The sequence below is a fragment of the Rattus norvegicus genome, chromosome 13, assembly GCF_036323735.1.
Source record: "Rattus norvegicus strain BN/NHsdMcwi chromosome 13, GRCr8, whole genome shotgun sequence".
Classification (NCBI taxonomy): domain Eukaryota; kingdom Metazoa; phylum Chordata; class Mammalia; order Rodentia; family Muridae; genus Rattus; species Rattus norvegicus.
In genome coordinates, this window is record NC_086031.1 from 80245764 (window position 1) to 80260771 (window position 15008).

Genomic DNA, 15008 nt, shown 5'->3' on the forward strand with positions numbered 1-15008 from the left:
CTCATTCAGATTGGCTGTGTAAGAAAACCACTCTGAGAGCAAGCTAAGGCCTTTGCACTGTCTTTGCTTCTATTTATGACAGACTACACTACAACCTATAAGCCTGTCAGAACACAGTCCAGGAATAGTCACGTAAGAAGAATTATGAATGCTTATGGGAACACTCTGAGAAAACAAGAGGCTCAATTTCTTCAAAATATGGGATTGTTCTCGGAATGTGTTTTTGTCCTCCTCCCAGATGTAGAGATAGAACTGAGTTTACTTCAGATTACTCATTATTATTTGCTGTTGGTATTCAATTAAATGTTTAAACTATCCTTTACATGTCTCAATGGAAAAGCATGTTTTTGACACGTGTAGCTTGTCCTTATGGTTGTACACAGCTTGGCCTTGTGAGAACTTTACTCAGGTGACCTTTCTTAACTGTCAGAGGATAAACTGTCTGATGCTCTGAATAAAGTTTGCTGTTGCATGAGACTTAGTCTGCCTCATTTATCAACTCCATTCTCCTAGGTCCCACTGCCTCTACAGCAATGACATAAGCCAAGTAAATGCTTTCTTCTCCAATTTGATTAGTATGCTATCACAGAACATGTGGCTTTTTCTGTGATTTAACCCGTACACATTAAACACCTTCAGTAAGCTTTAAATGGAAGAAAATTTTCAACCTAGTAAAGAATATCTATTAAACAAACAAACAAACAAACAAACAAGAAAACTAAAACTACACTGTATGTAACAGTGAAGCACTTATTGCTTTGTACCTAAAGTCAGAAACAAGGCAAGAATGTTCACTTCCACTACAACTATTAAAGACAGTACTGCCTGTTTAGCCTATATAATAATGTAAAAAAATTAATTAATCTTTATATTTTAGGTTTTAGTTTATGTTTTTATGTGTATGGGTATTCTACCTACATATATGAACATCTGTACGGTGCCTGAGATGGTGTTGGATCCCATAGGACTGGAGTTACAGATGGTTGTGAGCTGCCCTGTGGATGTTAGGAATTGAACCCAAGCCCTCTGGAAGAGCAGCCTGTGATATTAACTGCTAAGCCAATGCAGATTGTGTAAGGGAAACACTTTCCTAAAGGAAAAGAATATCAGCCTACAAAATCTTGAGAAATTTTTAAAGCTCCTTGAACTACTAATCTGTGAGTTGAATACAGATCAACAGAAGCAGTTATTTTGCTGCTGTTTGCCTGGATAATGTTATTGTTGGCAGGGTTTCCCATAGGCCCGACTGGCCTTCAACTCTACAAAGCTAAGAATAATAGCCTTAAACTCCTTGTCTCTACCTCCCAAGCATGAGGATTATATACACCCGAGCCTCAACAGCTATGCAATCACACTTTTATTTACAAACAATGAACATGTAAAAACTGAATTTAAGCCTGACACTATTCACAACTGCACCACAGAAAACTAAACTTTTCATTTAAGCATAAACATTAAAAAACTCTCATGAGATCTATAACTTTATCAAAGTCCTAAATTAATGAGTAACACATCATATTCATAGAGTATAAGACTCAGAATAATAAAGCTATCAGTTTCCCTAAATTCATCTTTAAGTCTATCAACAACTGTCAAAATTCCAGCAATGAACTTGGACATATGGATAAGCTTATAACAAATGATTTTGAGGAGGAGAAATTCCTCTATCCTGATGGTAAAGCACACTGTGTAACTATAGAAACAAGACAGTACTATATTCTCAGAGAGACACAGAACAAAGCAGCAAATTCAGAATCAAATACTTTTTGTGAAGGAAAAACAGCCCTTTTAATAAACTGAGTAAGTAGATACTCATAGTACAAAAATTAATTTTGAACTGAACTGTAGACCTACAAAAATTAACTCATGACGAAACCAAGACTGAAGTTCAAAACTATAAAATTTTAAGAAAAACTCATAGTAAAAAAAATATTCAGGATCACTCATAGTGATGAGTTCTTTGTAGCATGAATCCATGAGGGAAAAAAAAAAACAGTGATAAACTGGCAATCAGTCATTGTTATGAACATTTGCAAGCAAAGGAGTGTGGACAAAAGATTATACCATGGGACATGCTGTGACACACTACAGCTTCCACAAGGAGAATTTTTTTCCTCTGTTGGCAGGGATAAGAGGAGTGCAGAACTAGGCTGCATGATGTGAAATTCACAAAGAACTAATAAAAAGTTTTTAAGAACAAACAACAAAAAAGCCCCTTTAACAGAATAAAAGAAGTGTTACTAAAAAGAAAAGGGAAAAAGAAAGAAAAGAAAGGTGTGTGTAACCAAGAACCAATATCTAAAATACATAAAGAACTTTAAAAACTCAATAACCTCAAAGCTGCTGCTGCTGCTGTTCTTGAACACTGTACAAATCTGGCTCTCACTACACAAGACCGCAGGTAAATAATAAGAAGGTTTATACTATGACTTTGCACAAAGCTGACTGCCTACAAATCTACCAGAGGGCCAGCACACAGGGAACAACTGCTGTCCACCACAGAAGTAAGCAAGTGTCATCATTTCAGGCCTGGAACAGCATTCTGTAAGACTGGATGCCATCAGAAGTGCCCAAGTCCACTGAACTTCCAGCTCTGGAATAAAAAACCACCCAGGACTTCAAAACACATCTGCACTTCCAGCACACAACCACTAGTGCTTTACAGAAAGCAAATGAGGCCTATCTGGTTGGTCTTTTTAATGTTACCAACTTGTCATGCTATTCAAGCCAAGTAAGACTAAAGATATCATCGAACACATTGCACATACTGACAATGTGCTTGAGACTCTACTGTGGGGCTAGGAAATGGCCTACCTGGTAAAGACACTAGGTGCCAAGATTGACAGCCGAAGTTTAATCCCTGAAAACCAACAGATGAAAGGCAAGAACTGACTGCTGAAAAGTTGTCCTTTGATTTCTGTACACATGCTACTGCACATGTACACATGACACACTTTTTTTTCAAGACAGGGTCTCACTGTGCATCTCTGACTATCCTGAAACCCACTATGGGGACCACGCTGGCCTCAAACTGGACAGATGCTCCTGCCCCTGCCTCCCAAGTGCTGGGATTAAAGGTGTGCACCCAAATAGCTTTTTTCTTAACCCCAAATTAGAAACAGCCCAACTATCTAAAAACAGATGAATAGAGAAACATTTATAATCAAAAATAAAAAGGAATAAATTATTGATGTATATAATTTAGATGTATTTCAAGATAATTATGCCAAGTAAAAATCTAATCTGAAATACTAAAGATCATTATTTATAAGGTTACACACATTATGTGTCTACATAATATTGTTCTTTTGAGATAGGTATATATTTGTCCAGGTTGGTCTCAAAACTTATGGACTTAAATAATCTAGCTGCTTATTCTCCTAGACAGTTTAGAATATAGTCATGTGCCACAGTAACCAATATATGACTTCTTTGAAATGACAAATTTCTGTATTAAGAACAGAATTGTGGTTGTCAGGGTTATAGCAGTAAAGAAAGCATAGAAAAAGGGTGATATAAAGGATCCCCGTGGTGGAATTTTATGTTATAACCACATTAATTCATAATTAGTAAACTAAATGCACACATATAAATGAATTCATGTAATATTACAAAATCTGAATAAGGAATGTGAATCCTGTCAGTTTCTTGATTATTAAATTTCAAAAGAAATTAACACTGGGGTACTGGTTAAAGTGTATATGGCATATAGCTTTCTATTAACTTTTTAAAAAAAATTAACTTTACATGGCTTTGGCTTCATGTATTTCTGTGCATTACTTGTGTGTCTTGTGGCAGCAAAGGCCAGAAGAGAGCAACAGATCCCTCAAACTGTATAGAGATGGTTGGAAGTCATGATGTGGGTAGGAAGAATTGAACCTGGGTCTTCTGGAAAAGCAGCCATCATGCTCAACCACTGAGCCATCTCTCCAGTCCCAAATGTTCTATTATTTCGTATAACTGCATAAGTCAATTATTTTCTTAAAATATATCTTTTTTAACTTAAAGTACTTTCCACATAGAAAATGCCAAGCCCTGATGTTTTCAATGATTTAAGGAAAAAATACTTTAAACAAATTCAGAAAAAAAGACGATAGCCCACTCATGGAGCCAACAGCATTCTAGTATAAGAACTAAGTACTTTAAAACTATAAACTAACATCTATAAACAGCTTAAAACTCACTGAAATTTAAGTTAAAACGTAAAAAGGGTAATTTGCTATAATAATAAGAACCCGGAAATTGAATATTGGTTCAAATTAATCCAAAAGCCCAAATTTAAATCAGCGGAAAAATTCAAAAACTTCATTTTTAACTTCATTATTACTGTGTGTGTATGGTGGGGGGGCAGGTCTATGCTATGGTGTACATGTGGAGTTCAGATAACAACTTTATGAAGTTGTTTTCTCCTCCTACTTCTATGTGGGTTCTGAACTCAGATAATTGGGCAGCAAGACCTTTATCCACTGAGCCATCATGCCAGCCTCCCAATAATTTTTTAAATTGTTTGTATTTACTGGCTCTTCAATTTTGTCATATTTTCCCCATCCCAACTCCTCCTAGGTCTTCCCCATCCCCCTACATCCATCATTTTTCTCAAACATAAAATAAAATGACTAAAAATACCAAAGCAAACAAACACGATACACAAGTAACATGAATCTGGATTGTGTTGGCCAACTACTCCTAAGCATGGAGCCATCCCTGGAGTGTGGTTGATATACATACCCAGTGTCACTCCATTAGGGAAAAGTGATTTTCCCCTTCCCAGTAGGTATCAACTGTAAACAGCTTACTGATTAGGGATGGCACTTTGTCCACACAAAATTTTTCTGAAAAAAATAGAAAAGTCTGGCGAAAGTAAGTACCCAGTTGTAATCAATCCTAATCTGAGAAACAGAAACTACAAAAATCTATAGCCAACAACACCCTTAACAAAGACAATCTTTTACATTTATATTTATGTTGTATTTTGCCTTCATGCCTGTACATGTACCATGTGTGTGCAATGTCCATAGAGCTAGGAGAGCTGTGAGAACCCTTAGAACCAGAATTACAGACAGCTGTGATCTGACATGTAGGTACCAGGAAACAAGCCTGTGTGTGTCTTCTACAAGAGAAGTACTCTGAGACTTACTGTTCATCTCCTCACCCTTGCACCCTCTATGTGCTTTTTTTCTTTTTGCAGGAATCGGGCTTGAACCCAGGGCCTTGTACATGATGGTAAGTGCTTTCCCACAGCAATCTGACAATCTCTTCTAAAATCAGGAATGAGGGCTGGCGGGGTTGGGGATTTAGCTCAGTGGTAGAGCGCTTGCCTAGCAAGTGCAAGGCCCTGGGTTCGGTCCTCAGCTCCGGGGGGGAAAAAAAAAAGAAAGAAAGAAAAAGGAATGAGGGCTGGCTAAAGAAATGATTCAGTGGTTACAAGCACTTGTTGCTCTTGCAAAAGACCTGGCTTCAGTTCCTAGCACTCACATGGTAGCTCAGTGCCTCTGTAACTCTAGTTCCAGATTCAATCAGAAAATATAGACACCAGGTGTGCTGTGGTAACCATACACTCATAAAAAAAGAATACTCATACACACAGAGTAAATCTTTAAAAAGTTTATGAAAATAAGTAATTGTCTTAGTTAAGGTTTCTATTATTGTGAGAAAACACTGAGCAAAAGCTCCTTGAGGAAAGGGTTTACTGGGTTTACAATTCTTTAATATAGTCCACCACTGAGAAAAGTCAGGCAAGGAAAAGAAGCAGAAGCCATGAGGAATGCTGTTTATAGGCTTGCTCCTCGTTGCTCAGTTTTCTTTCTTATGCTCCCCAGTACCATAAGCCCAGGGACAGTAGCACCCAGAATGGACCAGACCCTTTCATATGAATCACTAATGAAGGAAATGTCCCACAGACTTGCCTACAAGCCAATCAGATGAAGGCATTTTCCCAAAAGAAGCTCCCTCCTCACAGATGGCCTGTCTTGTATCAAGCTAACAAAAACTAACCAGCACCACTGACACTGTGTCAAGCAACAATGTCCACCTTCATATCTACAGTCAACTTTCTGAGCCTTAGCCAGAGCAATTAAATAAAAGAAGAACTAAATGCAGGTACAAACGGATGAATCAAACTTAATATGCTGTGACATAATTATTCACATAAAATTTCAAAAAAAATCTGAAAGAAAAAATTGCACAAATAAATAGGTATGTTTTAATTGTGGTTCAAGATATACAATCAATTGTTTTTATTTTTCTAAGCCCATTCCAGGACTGGGGCTGTAGTTCAGTGAGAGCTTGCATAGCATGAAATGAAGCCCTGGGTCAAATCCCCAACACAGAAAAACCCAAAACTTCTGAATCAACGAATACCAAAATAAAGAGATAGAATTAAAGTTTGAAAGACTTAACACTATAAAGATGAAAGTTCTCCCATACATAATATAGATTGAACACTGTACTGGCTGGCTTTGTGTATCAACTTGACACAAGCTGGAGTTATCAGAGAGAAAAGAGCCTCTCTTGAAAAAATGCCTCCATGAGCTCTTCAGCTGTAAGGTATTTTCTCAACTAGTAATCAAGGGTGGGAGAGCCCAGCCGATTGTGGGTGGTACCATCCCTGGGCTGGTGGTCCTGGGTTCTATAAGAAAGCAAGCTGAATAAACCAGGGGAAGCAAGCCAGTAAGTAACATCTCTTCATGGCCTCTGCATCAGCTCCTGCTTCCTGACTTGCTTGAGTTCCAGTCCTGACTTCCTTTGGTGATGAACAGCAATGTAGAAGTGTAAGCTGAATAAGTATGCCCTTTCCTCCCCAGCTTGCCTCTTGTCATGATGCTTGTTCAGGAATAGAAACCCTAACTAAAACACAAAACGGCAAGTCTTTTGCTGTTGTTATTGCTTTTGAGAAACTGACAGGCTGTGATTTTGTTGATGATGGTGGTGGTTTTGAGACAAGGCTTTGCTATGTAGCCCCAACTGACCTGGAATTTACTATGTACACCAGGCTGGTCTCAAACTTGCAGCAATCCTCCTGTCTCTGTCCCCTAAGAGCTGGGATTATTAATGTACATCACAAGCCACAACGGGGGGGGGGGGGGTTGGGGATTTAGCTCAGGGGCTAGGCAAGCGCAAGGCCCTGGGTTTGGTCCTCAGCTCCAGAAAAAAAAAAAAATCAAAAAACAAACAAACAAAAAGACAAACAAGCCACAACAGACAAGCTGTTTTAAAATTGTACATGAAAATGGAAAGAGCTCAAACTAGCCTGGGCAATTTTGAAAAGAGACAAGGGCCAAGTGTCACATGACACTAGAGGATAGGGGATCCCTGTAGCAGGATTTTAGAGTTACAGATAATTTAAGAACATATTCATAGGAATTAAATGAAGCTGGAGGAGGGGAAGCCACACCTATGTATAAATGATTGATTCTACAAAGCTGATTGATTAGCATGTCCTGATTATGGAAGAGTTGGAATGCTGCAGATACTTAGTCTGGCTATCTTAGCCTACCTCTCATCCCTTATGAGGCACTCATTGTTCACCTCTGTGTCTGACCTACATTGTTACAGCCATCAGGCAAAACCTTAGGAATGTATAAACTTAAAAAGGCACTAGTTTCCAGCAATTCCAAAGCTAAAAATGTTATTGGATAACATTCATAACCTAAAGTAGAATGTCTCCCTTTGCTATAACCCACCCACCCACCTTTTGTTCTCACCAATGAATTTGGAAAATGCCCTGATGTCTGACTCCTTTTATTTGATAACCATACAAGTTCGCATAAGCTTCTACACTGGAGTATTTACATTGTAACATGTCATTCAGTGTTCCCAGAATGTAGTCATTTATATTTGTCCCAGAATAAACAATCTCTTATTACTTTGAGTTAGAGCTTTGTCTTGCACCGAGAGAAAATTGAAAGACAATTGTATTAGAGTTTGAGAAATAAAAATGGGGCAGGCAAACTGGAGATCGCCAACAGCTGCCAAAAGATGAAAGAGAAGAAAAAGGAAAATTGTACTTTCTGAATTAGATATCAAGAACGCAGACAGGCTCAGCTCTGGTAGTCTGTAGCAGTCCCATGGGGGAGGTAGAGAGTGTGTATAGATGGGAGATTTTCAAAGAATGAGAATACCCAAGTTAGCAGCAAGCAGGCAGGCTGAACATCATGGGTCTGTAAGCATCTTCACCCCAGACAGGGGTTACTGGAGAACAAGGACAATTGTCATTAAGGGGAAAGATGTTCCTCCCCATCTTATGTCTTTATATATCATTGTTTTCTGGGTTCAACCTGGGTTCAACCTGGCTTCAGGATGTCCTCTGAGGATGGTAAAATGATTAAAGGAGATTAAAGAGAGATTTTGGCATTGCTTGGTCAAAAGAAGCTTCTGGTATCCACACAGAAGAATAGTATCAACGCTAAACAAGCCATTGTAAATTTACAGATTATCAACCAGGCTAATGTGTCAGAGAGTATCACTTTGTTAATATTCATGTATCAAAGGGGTTTACAAACTTGGGACCACCTTTTGCATGAGAAAAGATCTTATGGACCGAAAAAACCATACTTTTACCAGAAGAACTTGACATAGTTATTATGCTAGTTTGAATGACCATGGCCTTCATAGACTAATCTATTTGAATGTTTAAGTCATCAAGGAGTGGAAGTATTTGGGAAGGATTAGGAGGTGTGGCCTTGTGAAGGAGGTGTGTGGATGAGCTTTGAGACTTTAAAAGCCCAAACCAGGCCCAGTTTCTTTGTTTCTTTCTGTGTCTCTGTCTCTGTTTCTCTCCCTCTCCACCTCTCTGCCTGGGGATTAGGATGCAAGCTCTCATTTACAGCTACAATGCCATGCCTGTCTACTCTCCTTTAAGATTATATACCAACCCTCAAAACTGTAAGTAAACCCCCAATTAAATGTTTCCTTTCACAAGACGTTCATTGGTCATAATATCTCCTCATAGCAATAAAATAGAAACTAAGACAGTTATGCATTATTTCCCAAAAGGTGCCAGGGAAGCAGTCAGCAGCTCCATTCTCTCCTACCTTCCTTTCATCTCCTATCACACACTAAGCCCATTTTAGACGTTTCCTATAAACAATAAAGTACTGGCACAAAGACAGAAACTTAAATCAATGAATGTGGTAAAGAAATTGACTTGAACATATATGGTTAATTGATTTTCAACAAAGGGGGAAAGTCTTTTCATAAACAGTGGTGGATCAATTTTACATTCATAAGTGAAGAAATAAAACTTGATTCACCTCATAGAACGTATCAAAAATGAACTCTAAATTGTTCTTACTGTTAAATATATGAAGATAAAATAGAAAACGCCCAAGGGGCAAGAAAACAAGCAAAATATTTTGTGACCTTGGATTATGCAAAGATTCCTAAACACAAAGTTTTGAAAATATTAAAATATAAATATTGTTAAGAACAATGTTCAGAAAACACTGTTAAAAGACATGTGTAATAATAGATCAAGGCCATCCTTGGGTTACATGAGACCTTGTTTCAAGAAAGAGGGGGATAAAAAGGGAGCAGTCCAGGGAACAGGAGGGGTGTGGGGAGTGAAATGACAAGGAAGGAGAGGTAGGAGAGAGTGAAAGAGGGAAGGAGAGAGAAGAGAAACAAGTAAGGAGTACAGGTACAGATTGAAGAGGTAAAAAGGGAGGGAGGACTTCAGAAAAAATAAGACAGCAGCAGGCCTGGTGGCAATACACCTATGATCTCAGCACTTGGAAAGTAGTTCCAGAGCAGCCAGCTGGTCTATGTAAGGGAGAGACCCTGTCTTAAAAGCCCAAAAGTAAAATTAAAAAATAAAGGGGAAAAAAGACAAGACAAACATGGGAGAATGTATGTTAAAACAAACAAACCTTTAATTTCAGCATTCAGGAGCAAAGAGGCAGGTGGAGCTCAGTAAATCTGAGGCCACCTTGAAACATACATACTGAGTCACAGGCCAGTCACAGCTACATAGTGAGCCTCTGTCTCAAAAATTAAATACAATAAATTTTCTAATCTTTTTTTTTTTTTTTTGGTTCTTTTTTTCGGAGCTGGGGACTGAACCCAGGGCCTTGCGCTTCCTAGGCAAGCGCTCTACCACTGAGCTAATTCCCCAACCCCTCTAATCTTTTTACTTTAGGACTTGTACGAAAACAGATATACACACATAGAGAGATAGATAGATGTATAAATATTTAAAAGGTAACCTTCATATTTAATCAATGACATAGATCAAAACAAAAAGATATTTGATCATTAGCCATTAGAAAAATACATACTGAAGCAATATACTTATATCAACCTCTTACCAACAAAAGCTAAAATTAGAGCTGGAGAGACGGTTTGACAGTTAAAAGCCTATACTGCTTTTACAGAAGACTTGGTTTGGTTCCCAGCACCCACATGGGGATTTACAACTAGTCTTAACTCCAGTTCTAGGCACTCTCCTGACTTCCACAGGCACCAGACCTGAATGTCAAAGAACACACAGAGAGAGACAGAGACAGAGACAGACAGAGAGAACATTCATGGGCATAAATAAATCTTAAAAAGGAGGGAGCTAATATTAGGAAGAGTGAATAAGGCAAATATTGACAAGAGCTGGAGCCTATACACCAAGTGGGAATGTGGTACGGTGCAAATTATGTTGAACGAAGCTAAACACATACAACCCAGCAATCTTACTGTTTTACCCAAGAAGTGAAGACTTGTGTTTATAAACACTAATAAAATAAAATCTACCTCATTTTTTCCAAGGTCTAAGTGAAATTTCACTATCTATAGCTTCTTTGTAAACTCTCGCCAGTGTTTTAAAAAGAATTTTGGGTGAAATTTTGTGTTTTGGTTTTCCTTGTATTCCCTTCGTGTACTCCAAGCTGGCCTTACTACACACAGCTCCCATAAAACTGAGATTACAGGTAACCAGTTTAGAAAAGCATCTTTGAAATAAGCAAATATCACAAATGAAAACCACATGGGTCACATTACATGTGTATGGATCAGAGGACAAAATAGGGAGCCAGTTCTCTCCTACTGTATTGGTCCCAGGAATCTAACTCAGGCTGTCAAGTCTCAATATCAAGAGCCTTACTCAACATTTAACTGCCTCATTTTTGGTTTTGTGTTTTTTTTTTTTTAGACTGGGTCTCATCTCCCTCTGAACTATATATGTCAGGCTTGAGTGGAACTTGCAGACAATCCTACCTCAGCCCCCTAAATGTTGGGATTATACATGTAAACTACCACACCTGGCTTGTATACATAATATACGCATGTTATGCCCACCTGTCAGTACGTGTGGGTGCACCAGCCTGTGCGTGAAGGCCAGAAGACATAAAGCGCTCCCCTCCCCCCTTGTTCCTTTGAGACAGGATCACTTGCTAAAGCTGAGCTCTCAGTTTATCTAGGCTGACATGACAGTCATCAAACCCAGTAATGTTCCTGTCTCTCTCCCCTACCCCAAGCTATTTACAAGGGTTCTGCAGACCCAGATTTGGTCCCTTGGCTTGTACAGTAAGAATACTTGCTCAACTAAACCGTTGTTTTTAAATAATGTGTTTCCTGTGCCAAGCCCAAGCTGGCCTAGCACTCCTTAGTCCTCCTGACTCCACCCCCACCTCACCCCCAGTGCTAGAGTATGAGCCACCACACCACATTGAATTCTTAAAATTGCCTTTGTTTTTTAACTTTCAGAAAGGGTCTTATGAATTCCATGCTGGCCTTGAACTTGTCCTGCCTCTACCTCCAGAGTGTTAGGATTACAAACTGACACCTCCACACCCAGTATTTGGTGCTAGGAATGGAACCCAGGGCTTCCTTCATGCTAGGCAAGCCCTCTATTAAATGAACTACGTCCTGGTACTCAATCTTCACATACTTAGGATCAGGCAGTGAAGATGGCAATCCTGTTTGTGTGTTGTAGGAAGTCAGTGAATACATTAGAGTCATTATCTGAAGTACTGGCAATTTTGCCAGAGTTTTCTCTCCCTGTTCAGTTCCTGAGGAAGTTCGTGGAACCTTTGTGTTTTGTTTCCTTAATAGCAAAATCTCCATAAAAGAGAACATTCCAGTTTGAATGTTACTTAGCAGTAATTCATTATTAGAAATACAAATAGAACCTATTAGGAGAAAATGCAAACTACAATACTCTGAACAATTGCTATGTTTAAATCTGCATATTTTAAAGAAATCAATTAACGTTCTAAGTTGCATTTGGAATTTAAAAGGCTTTTGAGACAATTTCACTAAGTATCCTTCAAACTCTCAGCAAGTTTCCTTCCTCATCAAAAAAAAAGCTTTAAGAGAAAGGTCTCACACACCTACATACCCACACTCACACACCCATACACACACACACAACTACACACACATATACCCCAAGCATTGGGTGACAGATATTAGACTGTAGTTTTTACTTCAAAGATGGCCTTAAACAGGTGATCCTCCCCACCACCCTTTTACCTTGGGAGTGCTGGGATTACAGGTGTTTCCACCTAACCCAGCCAAAATCATTTTTAAAGAAGTGCTAATATAAAGTATGCATCACTGTTACACTTAAATTACTTAAACCTAAATAGAGTGGCAAACATAGGTAATTCCAAAATTTAGAAGGCAAAGAGTTCTCTCTTTGCAACATAAGAGTTCCTAGAGATCAAACTGAAGACTTCACAGGCTTAGTGGCAGGTGCCTTTATCTGCTGAGCCATCTCAAAAGCCCTACTGACCATGTTGTCATTAACTTTATTATACACAGCTGAACTCAATCAGAAACACTAACTACAAAATTTGTAACTGCCCAATGAATTGAAATAAAAGACTAAATTATAAGTTCACTTACACAAAACTTTAGCATTTGCTTTATTAAGGTAAAAACCTGTTCTTTCTAGACAAACTAAATTTTAAAATAAAATTTCACACCTTTTTTAAGTCAAGGATTTTAAAAAAGAATTTACAAATATTAAAAGAAGCACTGAGTACTTACAACAACATAGGTAAATGATGTTTGCACAGTCATGACAGTGAACACACATAACAGGAAAGGAACAAGGACAGGTGCAAACTCAACAGTGTAATTCCAGCTATCAGGAGAATGAAATAAAAGTTAAGGCTAGCCTGGGATATATCAAGAGCCTCTGTTTCAAATAAAAATTTAAGAGACTAAGACTTAGAACTTTAAAATTCTTCATTAAGTACTATGTAGTGTTTTACACAAATTTTTAAGTCTGGGAGGATCTCAAGATGCAGTGAAGAAAAAACAAGGGGAAAAATGCTTACAACGCCTTGCAGCCAGTTTTCTTTCACACGCATGGAGAATGCACATTCATGCCCAATTATTTTTATATGTATGTATTTTTGAGGAGGAAACAAATCAAGGAAAATAATCACAAAACAGAAACAATCCTAGGGGCAGTGGCATGAAATTGAAGAAAGAGCAATAACTGGGATTCTGCTTTTTTTTTTTTTTTGTATTTGAATTTTTTACAATGATAACATTCATTTAAAATGCACACCTAAACTTCCTTTAAGCAATTTACGGCCAGCAGTATTGGCTCTACTAAGATTTCATTTCCTTCTATTTTTGTTGTAGTAAAAAAAAAAAAAAAAAAAACAAATGACAGCAACAAATCCTTTTACCTGTCAAAGAAAAGACAGAGTTGGGGGAGGAGGCACTTTGAAGAAACAGGACTTTTTAGTTGACTCTGGCATGACCCAGCACACGCACCAAAACTCATGATACATAAAACGAAAAAGGTGGAATACTGCGCCCACAGTACTGGAGGTTGTTTTTAGAAAGCTTAACTAAGAAACAGAAAATGCCAAGTGTGTTTTCCAGGGGTGGGAACAGGAACGTGAAATCCTACACCACCTAAAAGAGGTCCACAGTACTGACAGCAGGCTGGACCTGGGAAAGCGCGGGGGTGGGGAGAGCTCCGTGATCTCTTTTAGGTTTGGGCTCAGCGCCATGGTTTACAGCGAGCCAGGCTTGGGGTGCGAAGTCCCTGAGGGTGGTCAACAGCGTCTCCGGCGACATCTAAATTCTTGCGGAAGCCGAAGAAGGAGGACAACCTACACCTGAGATCTTCAGCTAAGCGGGGACAGCTTCGGAGAAAAGCAAAAGCGCCAACTTTTGCGTTCAACGTGGCATCTCCGTAAGGTTCGCCAAGTCTTCTCCGGAGTCCCAGCCCACGAGCGACCCCAACACCTTCCCGGGCTAGTGCCACCTCCCCACGGCCCGGCTCTCCCAGGGAAGCCCAGCTTGAGCCGCGACTGGCAGCTTGCAAAGGGGACCTGACCTTAAGAGGTGCTGGCCCGGATCACCGTCATCCCACCTGACACCTAGCCTGCGGGGCGCCCCGGCCGAGGCACAGTCCGACCGCCAACAGCCCTGGCGGCGCCCCCTCCCCCACCTCTGGGCGGCGACCTCAGCGCCGCCGCCCCGGGGCCCCCGCTCACCCAGGTAGCGGCTCCTCAGCCGGGACGGGTCTTCCAGCCCAAGGGACCTTTTCCTCACGTCCCACAACAGGTGCGGGCAGGAGCCACTCCGAGACATGGCTCTGCTGGGGCTGGGGTGGAAAGGGGAGACCACCGCGGGGGGTGGGGAGGGGAAGAGAGGGAGGGGACAGGCCGATCAACACCCGAGCGGCACCAGCACCATGCGCGCGCCGGGCCTCGCTGGCGCCGCGACTTAGAGGGCGGCAGCCACGGCCGCGCCTTCTCCCCGGGAGCGGAGAGGCACCCGGGCCACTGCTCGCCACATACTCTCCTCAGACTACCCAGAACATCTAGAGATCAGCAACAGTCCCCTCCCTCGACCCCCCTCCCGCAGGAGGCGGAGGCGAAGGCGGAGGCGGCCGCGAGCTCCTCCCTCTCCTCACTAGACCACGCCCCTCCCGGCCTTTCTCGCGAGAGGATGTCCACCGGCAACAGAAGCCGGCGTGCGTCACGATTGCCCTCACCCTAGGAGAGTAGATTAAGGCCGCTCTAGCCCACTCCTTAATTGTCTATGGATAAAAG

The 15008-nt window shown here is 40.3% G+C and overlaps 1 protein-coding gene across 14 annotated transcripts in view; it reads right to left on the reverse strand.

Annotated features, from left to right (window-relative positions):
* Dcaf6 (DDB1 and CUL4 associated factor 6) overlaps positions 1-14747 on the reverse strand; it is a 101229-nt gene extending 86482 nt beyond the window's left edge. For 12 of the 14 annotated variants that reach the window (XM_063272121.1, XM_006250199.5, XM_063272120.1 and 9 more), the window contains exon 1: positions 14448-14580. In XM_063272121.1, coding sequence (XP_063128191.1) covers positions 14448-14544 — 97 coding nt within the window. In that variant the 5' untranslated portion in view covers positions 14545-14580. 14 annotated transcript variants of the gene reach the window in all.
* Positions 14748-15008: the final 261 nt, after the last annotated feature.